The 9,441-nt window shown below is 49.1% G+C and overlaps 1 protein-coding gene across 1 annotated transcript in view; it reads left to right on the plus strand.

Moving 5' to 3' along the window:
- The window catches only part of ARL3 (ARF like GTPase 3), a 49,132-nt gene extending 41,632 nt beyond the window's left edge, over nt 1-7,500 (plus strand). Inside the window, exon 6 of the mRNA XM_017851689.1 lies at nt 4,258-7,500. Coding sequence (XP_017707178.1) covers nt 4,258-4,305 — 48 coding nt within the window. The 3' untranslated portion in view covers nt 4,306-7,500. The remainder of the gene's footprint in view (nt 1-4,257) is intronic.
- The last annotated feature ends 1,941 nt before the right edge of the window (nt 7,501-9,441 follow it).

Below are 9,441 nucleotides of genomic sequence, written 5' to 3' on the forward strand. Positions count from 1 at the left end.
GCTTTTTTTTTATTTTTTTTTTCCGCCTCAAAAAAAAAAAAAGAAAAACGACATTTACCACTTTTTTCTAGGCCTGGCATCAGTTGTTATTGACTCCAGGTATATCTGGAACTGCTTATTACCTGTGAGTCAGACCTCAGGTTTATTTTTAAATTTTCAAACCTTTCTGGAGACTAAGAAAGCAGTCTCAGGACATTCGATTTCGCTACCTCTCTGATGCAATGCCCTTTGTCACCAGAAAAAAAAACTAATAGCGAGCCATATTTGATGTATGCAGCATCCAGCTGCTCCTTGACCGTGGGGGCCTGATGGCACAATGGGGTAGGCTGCATTGCTCAGCAAGGATCCAAGCACCTCGTCATCTTAAAGCAATTACTGCTGTGACCACGTAACCAGCATGGCTCTAAAAACCAGGCCCACCCAGCCATGGCTGCCACTGCTTCCTTCCAACTACTGAGCGGTGATGGATACAGTATACAGAGATCAAATTTAAGAGAGCAGCGTAGTCAGAGACCACTCTTCCCTTGGAAAGAAGCAGTGCACCTTAACTTCTGGGATGCAGAGATCTGGGAGGAGTGAGTTTCCCCTGTATGCTTAGGGGTGGCCTGCTGTTTCTCCCAGTGGTTATAGGAGAGAATAATATTGTGACATTGGGAACTGTATTTCCTCTCTGGGAGGCCAAAGCTTAGTATTTGTAATTCCATGTCTCTCTTTAGTCTCTGTTATTGACTGAAGCTAATCAATTCAAATTCAGTTTCAGCAAGATTGGTCAGGGGAGGGTCCGGGGAAGGAAGGAAGGGAGGACTATTCATACCATAAGATTGTCATCCCCATAATGAAGATCAAATGTGCAGAAAATTGGTCAAACCAGTTTTTAACAATTAAAGTTCAACCATTAAACAAACCTATGAGTTCATTTCCTTCTTTAGAAGCAGAGCAGTAACCTACTTCAAGTAAATGATCACCTTTTCTCAGTTGTCTGTTTAAAAAAAAAAAAAGCTGGGCACCGTGACTCACGCCTGTAATCCCAGCACTTTGGGAGACCAAGGTGGGCAGATCATGAGGTCAGGAGATTGAGACGATCCTGGCTAACACGGTGAAACCCTGTCTCTACTAAAAATACAAATAAATTAGTCAGGCATGGTGGTGGGCGCCTGTAGTCCTAGCTACTCAGGAGGCTGAGGCAGAATGGCGTGAACCTGGGAGGCAGAGCTTGCAGTGAGCTGAGATCATGCCACTGCACTCCAGCCTGGGCGACAGAGCAAGACTCCATCTCAAAGCAAACAAAAAAAAAACCTTCCTTGCCAGATGAAAGCAAGAGTAGTGTGGAACATTTATTTAAACATGAGAAGCAGAAGGTTCCTCCTCTTGCAAGTATGTTGTCTCTAAATGTAGCATTTCCACTGGAGGTGGTGGTCTGGGTGGATGGTTAATATATGAGGATTGTGCAGCCAGGTAGATAGCCAGGCCTCTGCATACACAGATACCCACAGCCCAGGAATCTTGAGAACTGAACGGCCCATAACAGCCTCTGGCACTATCAGAGCTGCAGGGAGGCTTGGCTGGGGCTACTCCAGTCTCAGGCGCCTGCGTTCAGCAGAAGTCATGAGGAGGATGAAACTAGAATTCCTCCCTTTCCTGTCTTCAGGGTGCTTCCCAGCTCCTCTCTAAGCTTGGGGCAGAGCCTTCACCTGGCAGGTACCCACATCCATGGAGAACTGGTAAGCAGCTTTGGAGCACCACGCTGGGCACCACAGCTTGCCCTTGCCCTGCTCTGTCCTGTGCCTTCATCTCAACTGTGATAGAGAAATAACACTAGCATCTACTTCACAGGCTTCTACAAGGATTGACTTAAAAGATGTGAATTAAGTGGGCTGTGGGCTAGACATCATGTTAGGTTCTGGGAATATAACCTCCAGCAAGTCTGATGGGAGCCTCCCCTGGGCGAGCTTGGGCACCACCATTGCCTTTCCTTTCCAGGAGGCAGCTTAACAAAGCTTGCCCCGATGTGATTGACAAAGCTTGCCCCAGCTAGATCCACAGCCACGTGATTGAGGAGGTACCACTGTTGGCCAATGCCTCCCCTTCCCTCCCCTCCCACTTCCAGCCCAGTTCTCTTCTGGCTAGCACAAGAAAGATGCCACTCCCCAAGCCCTAGCCGCTTCAGATTAGAGGGGCCTCTGTTTACACTCCCTGTGCTTCGCACACTCAGGGTTGCAGTGGCAGCCGCAGGGGCCCAGGCTGGGGGTCAGCTGGCAGGGACTGGCCTCCACGCGCCCTCTGTTGGCAGGACAGTGGCTGGAAGGACTTCACCATGGCTGGTCCTCACAGGCATCTGGAGACACCAGATACTGCCCCTCAGCAGGGCTCTGCCGTTTGAACCCTCCTTTGCCTCCATAACAGAGACCTGGTATAAAACCACCCCGCACCCTCCACCTTCTGCTTTGGGCTCCTGCAGCTGAGTAAATATTTTTCCTATCTCTTTGCCTGCATTCGTGTTCAGTTACTTGCAATAATCTCTCCTTAATCAGCCATAAAGCAAGAAAAAGGCAAAGCGCTGTTCACATAGTGTGGGCACACTGTACTTGATTTCTCTGAGAAGACGGTTTGATTGCGAGCCTCCACAGAGGAGAGGTGCCCACCTTGGAGTGCTTGTGCGAGCGCCTGAAGGTGGAAAGTGCCGTGTAAGTGCCGATCTATTCAGCTTCCCAGGCGAGAGAAGATGCGTATCTTATTCATCCCTCTTTTATTTGTAAAATCTTTTTTGTCTCTTGGCAGGTGATCTTTTTTTTTTCTGGAAACCAATTAGCTACTAAAATTAAACATGCTTCTCTTTAAATTAATCCTTTTCATAAAATGGTCTTAAAATTGGCCTTAGCTTCTCAGAGTTAGTAGCTGACCCCGTTGTAATTAGAGATGCATTTGGATTCCCCCTTTCTCCCACCTCGGCATTCCTCTGCCCTTCCCCCTGCTGCCGCCAGGTGCTGTCCACCTTCGGGCTTTCTACACTGTGGCCTCATCTTGGCAAAGGTCAGAGGTCGGCTCTGGGACAGCCGTCAGATTATCTGGTTCTGCTGCCCAAGTGCGCTGACAGCAACTGGTGAAGTTGTAATCACTGTAAATTCAGGTGACGGTCAGATGAGCCGGGAGAGAGGATGCCTGCTGGTTGTTTTGCAGTGATGTATTGTTTATGGGATTAATGTTCCTAATGGCCAAGGGTGTCAGCTGATATTTATTACTGTAAGCTGTCTCAGCTGTTCAGGTTCAGCAGCTAGATCCATGGCCACAGGAAATGTGGGACTCAGTGGCGTGTCCAGTATGGCTGATGTGTGCAGATGTAGCTGGGACCTCTGTGAGCCTCTGTTACGGGAAGGACTCATGGCAGCAGCTGCCTTGGATTTTGTTCTGGGCTTCTGAGGAAACTCTACACACTCTTAAAGGTTGGGGAGACTCTAGGGAAGGGCACAGTGTCCAGGGCTAGCTCCAAAGGGGGTTGAGAAGGAGTTCACCTCTGACAGGCCTGGCATCCACAGGAATTGTGCCGCCTGCCAGGTGGCTGTAGGCATTGTGTGGTTTTTACCTGGGTCCCTCTGCAGCCTTCTAAGAGAGGGCGCTTTCAAGGTCATTGTGCCTTTAAGGGAACCTTCTCCCCAGTCCCTCTGGATGCTGGTGCTTAAAGCTATAAGAAGCGGGCCAGACCCTTTTAAACCTATCTGTGGTGCTGCAGGAAGAGAAGTAAATGCACATCGCCCTGGTGTGTGACTCTCAACACTCACTGCAGTGGGTTTGTTTTTCCAAAAAGAAATTTAATTTAACCCAAGTGTACACTGTCACACTGTAAACACACTGGGGCACCAGAAGGGTGGCTTATTGAATGTAATGCCCTAGCAAAGGTCAGCTTTTAGAAAAAGCCAAAAATGGCTGGAATCGTTCCTGATAGCTCCTCAATCAGGCTTTGGATGCAGGCAGATGTGTTTATTTTTTCAGAGGGAGTTCCTGAGGACCCATCTCAAGTTCAGGCGCTGGGCATTCCCCTCCCATCTCCCTCTTGTGCTCTCAGAGACCTCCCTCCTCCTCCTCCTCCTGGGAGGTCACTGTCCTTGGTCACCGAGGTGGGCCCCTGAGCCAAGCAAACTCCCTAAAGCTGGCGGTCTGGGAGGGAGGGCCTGGGACCCCCACCGCCCGCCCCTCCAGGCTGGAGTGTGTGGCGCTTTTCTTCCAACTAACACTGCCTTTCTCTGCCCATTTCCCTCAAAGGATGGCATGAACTGGGTCTGCAAAAATGTCAATGCAAAGAAGAAATAAAATCTAGACGAATGGAGACGCGGGAGCTGCGGGAGCCGAATTCAGTCCTGAAAAACACTAATTTGCTGCTTTCTGACCAAATGTTTTTCCATCTGTGTACAGCTACAGCTGTTTGAAGAGAGGGAACAACACAGTTGAGAAAGAACCCCCATTCCAGCAGTAGGTTTAACTGATCTCTGAGGTTCAGGATCATTTTTCAAATAAAGGAATTACATTATTTCCTCTGCAGAATTGAAATAGTATTAAGTGGCTGAAAGCACATGATTAGAAAATGAGATCTTTTAAATGAGCAAGAGATTGCATTGCAGTTTAGACAATTCCAGTGGGCTTTTTTTTCCTCTCAAAAAAAAAAGAAAAAAGAAAAAGAGGAAGCAGCAGCTTTGCTGAGTTCATTTATTTACTGACCCGTCCCTTGCATTCCCTCCATGGTTTTGAAACCACAGACAGTGTTTGCTGCTGCTGTCAGTGATTTTTACCATCACCAGCCCAGCCAGGCTTCAGTCTGTCCGGCAGGAAGCTGCTGGGTGGGGGTGGGGGGAGAAAAGGCAGATAATTAAACTATCCCATCGTCTTGCAGGTCAGAGACTACGTATGTAATCCTCACTCTTTGGAAAAGAAAAAAAAAAAAAAAAAAAAAAAAAACCCTTTTTTGCAGACAAGTCGCTACAGAAACATACGGCCCATCCACCCACCCCCTGTCCCCGCCCCCACCCCAGCCAGCCACAGAGAAGCAAATTCTTATGACTTTTTGACTGTAATGACATCTGGAATGTAAGGAGAGGTGGGAGGTTTAATTCCAGAAAATTACAAGGTCCTTAAAAGCTCTCACACCGAGGGCTCAGGCTAGCGTAAACAGGCTTTCTCCAGCTCAGTGGAGCAGTGAGCAGCCGACTCTGAGATTAGCTGGCTTCTCCGTGGCCATCCTATAGATGGGATTTCTAAAGCTCAAAGAATTCTGTGTTTAAACGATCACAATAGGCTGCTGCTATCAGATTTTAGAAATAAATGCAGCTTACCATGAACCTGCTCCACTGAGAAAAGCCAGGCAGATCGATTTTTAGAGAGATCAATTTTTACAGTGCTGGCAACTTGGTGGTGTGGGATGCTCCTGGGTGGAGAGGGTTTGCTGCTGGGAAGGACATGGGTGTATGTGTGACTGCAGGGGTCGTGTCCAGGGAAGCCAGAGTCACCCTAGCTGCTGGGCTCCTCTGCCTCTCTGCAGCAGAATGTCTGTCCTCTGTTGATTGATTGGAGAGGAATAGCAGAACATTTCTCCTGCCCCTCAAAATGAGCTTGTTTCCCTGAGCCTCAGAAATCCTCAGCTTCAAACATGGGGAAACAGGCCAGAGCATTGCCCGGCTGCTGAATTAAACTCTGTTCTGGTGCCTGAGCTCAGGGGTTTTCAGAGAATGAATAAGAGACTGTCCAGTGACTGGTGGGTTCCTGGGGGCCAGCTGCCTTCTCATCCTGGGAGGTGGCCCTTCCCAAGCCCATCAGGGCATGTGAGCAGACTGAAGGGGCCACTGCAGCCCCTGGCCCTCGGTACCCAGCTTTTTCTGGCTAAGAGTATGCAGCAGAGACTGAGGCATAGCCAGCTTCAAAAGCGGTCTGGCGTGAAAGTCATTAAAGCCAGCCATGAAAAGGTGCCCCGGAGTTGCTGTGGACAGACCTGTAAGGACTTGCAAAACAAAAGAAAGTGAGGGTTTTTTTTTTTAAACCGCAGAGCTAGCTGCTCTCTGCAATCTCCTCCACTGGCTTCTCTGGCTCACCCAGGCTCCTCTCCTACTTTGAACAGAGGCAACACAGAATTATAAGGAATCAGAAATCCCCCTTCTACCAGGCTGCAAATGTGGCTCTAGCACTTGAAAATTGTTTTTTCTTCCGAATAGTTCATCAGGGACAAGTTATCTGACGGGCAAAATGCCTGCTTGGAGGTCTGCAATTTTGGAACACTGCACTATGGAACTTTGACTCTGGCGGTGGGGTGTCTGTAAAATATTTTTGTTCTTTTACCACCAATTTAAGGGACTGTTTTAAAGAGCCCTCCCAAGGCCTCTGCTAGCAGGCAGAAGCCACTCCTCTGATAACGGCCTCTATAAATGTTCCGATTTGCTCCTCAGCTGCAGAGACACAGAGACACTGCAGATGTCACACGCTTTCATCTTCCCTTTGAGCCCTTTTGAACCCTCCTGGGGCTCTGGGGTAGATGAGAGAAGCCTGAAAAAGGCAGAGTTTGAAAGCTCCCATTTAAAAACAAAATGCTTTTAAAGCCCTCTTGCCTCTTCCCTGCCCACTCCTGCCCCCTGACCAGAAGACAGAATTTGAAGCTGGAAAGGGGAGACCCCTTTTCTCCTCCTCCCGTCCCCATTAAGTCTTAGCGAGACTTTTGCCCTGCACACAATTGCATCTGAATGTGCGGGGGAGAGGGCTGGAGGCCGGAGGGCAGGCGAGGCCTGGGGGTGTGCTCCTGATATGTGCTCAAGCCAGTTGTGGGAAAAACTGGAGCCCTCCCCTCCTCCCGACCTACCCCGTGTGGCTGCTTTTGGCTGGATTCCCTGCACCCAGTGCAACACACCCTTTCCCCTTCACTCTCCCTTGGTTACTATGGAAACAAGGGTGTCATTGATGTGGGCTGAGCTGGGGAACATGTCGGTGCACAGCTGAAAGTCAGCGATTATGCCGGCGGTTAGAAATGTGCCAGGGTTAAAGGAGTCTGCAGCTCCCACGGCTGCTGGGAGGACACGGTCCTGCCCCCTTCCTTCCTCCCTCCCTCCGTCTCCACTTCTCTCTCCTGGCTTTTGACAAATTTCTTTATTCCCCTCTGGACTAAAGTAGTGGCTATTTTTGTGCCACTCTGCGCCCCACCCTCACTGTTGGCCGCTCCTTTTCTGGCCTGGTCTGGAGGGTGACACCATGTCACCCCCACCAGGACTCGTCTCTCCATTCCCGTCAGAGTTTGCTTTGATTTCCCTTTCCTTTCCTTCTCGGGGACCAGTTCTTACTTCCTTTTATTTTTAGCTCTGCACTCCATGTGGTTTCAGGGTTCAGTCTGATCCATCAAAAGGTTCTTTTTTTATAATCCCTTTTGAAAATGATAATCAAAGGAAGAGATGTGGTGTTTGGTCATGTGGAAAACTCAATGTATAATTTAGACGTCTGTCAAAAATCCGACAAATAAAATTTAGCTGGAACGAAGGCAGCCTGGAATGTGTTGTGTTCTTTGCCGAAGCTCAGAGAGGGCCTGAAATGTGTTTGTCCTTTCAGGGGTTTGCTTTCTTCAAGAGGTTTTTTCCAGAAGGATATATGTATAAAATAGGATACCAACAATAGCAATAATAGCCCTTCATTAAGCCCCTCCTACGTGCCGAGCACTTTAGATACATCGTGGTAAGCATTAGTCCCCTTTGCAGTGGAGGAAATTGAGGCATTTGCCCCAGTTCAGGAACTTGCCTGAAATCACAGAGCCTTTCAGTGCAGGTGGGGCTGGGAGCCTGGGTCTGAATGCTCAGCAAGCTGCCGCCTCTGGAGAATAAAAACAGTCAATGGCAGGGCCGGATCACGCCTGTAATCCCAGCACTTTCAGAGGCTAAGATAGGTAGATCTCCTGAAGTCAGGAGTTCAAGACCAGCCTGACCAACATGGTGAAACCCTGTCTCTACTAAAAATACAAAATTAGCCGGGCATGGTGGCTTGCATCTGTAATCCCAACTGCTTGGGAGGCTGAGGCAGAAGAATTGTTTGAACCCAGGAGTCGGAGGTTGCAGTGAGCTGAGGTCGCACCATTGCACTCCAGCTTGGGCAACAAGAGCAAAACTCCATCGCAAAAAAAAAAAAAATCTGTCAGTGGCTCATTTCCCAGCGGCCTCAGCCCCTAGCCTCTGAGTGCTCCTTCTGCCCAGCCTCCTCCCCTCAGCCTCTGACAAGCACTGCTCCCCTGGGTTCCCTGCCCCAGGTGTTGCATGTCCTCTGCTCACACAGCACAACCATAGACTGGGTTTCATCCTTGGCCAGGTCCAGCCCGACAGACATGAAAAAGGGAGAAGAAATAATTAGCAAAGTTAGGGCCTTCAGGGAGACTTGCAGTTACATAGTACCTAATACTGGATCTTCCATTTACAGAGGGTTCCGAGAGGGAACAGACCTGCCCAGTGTTACATGGAAGGTACAGAGTTGGCAGCTGTCCCGGGCTCTGCCCTCTGGAGCAGAAGAATTCATTGTCCCTTCAGCAGGCTAGAGACACAGCAGCACAGCTGGTCCCACAGGGCCTCACCATTTGTGCGTGTGTGTATGTTTTGTGTTTTTGAGAGAGATTTCACTCTGTCACCCAGGCTGGAGTGCAGTGGCACAGTCACAACTCACTGCAGCCTCAACCTCCTGGGCTCAAGCCATCCTCCCAACCCAGCCTCCCAAGTAGCTGGGACTAGAGGCACGTACCACCATGTCTAGCTAATTTTTTTTTTTTTTTTTAGACAGAGTCTCACTCTGTCGCCCAGCCTGCAGTGCAGTGGCACAATCTCAGCTCACTGCAAGCTCTGCCTCCCGGGTTCATGCCATTCTCCCGCCTCAGCCTCACTAGTAGCTGGGACTACAGGCACCCGCCACCTCACCGGCTAACTTTTGGGTTTTTTTTGTATTTTTACTAGAGATGGAGTTTCACCATGTTAGCCAGGATCGTCTGGATCTCCTGACCTCGTGATCTGCCTGCCTTGGCCTCCCAAAGTGCTGGGATTACAGGCGTGGGCCACCGCGCCCAGCCTTTAAAGAGCAAGCTGTGGGCAGAACTAGCTGGTAGCTGGAAGCAGGAGAAAGAAGAATTAGGGTTGCCAGATACATTACAGAACATTCAGTTAAACTTGAATTTCAGATAAACAATGAATAATTTTTAATTCAAGTATATCCCATGCAATATTTGGGACATCAGTATAACAGTCAAAAAATGCATTATCTTAAATTAAAATTTAACTGGTCATCCTAGCTTTTTGGTTTTCTTTTGATAAATCTGGCAAAACCCTTCCCAGCACTCCCTGCCCAAAAAAGGGACAGTGCAGTATAATTAAAAAGTGTAGGCCGGGCGCGGTGGCTCAAGCCTGTAATCCCAGCACTTTGGGAGGCCGAGACGGGCGGATCACGAGGTCA

This window comes from Rhinopithecus bieti, unplaced genomic scaffold, assembly GCF_001698545.2.
Source record: "Rhinopithecus bieti isolate Rb0 unplaced genomic scaffold, ASM169854v2 scaffold_31787, whole genome shotgun sequence".
In the NCBI taxonomy this organism is placed as follows: Eukaryota; Metazoa; Chordata; class Mammalia; order Primates; family Cercopithecidae; genus Rhinopithecus; species Rhinopithecus bieti.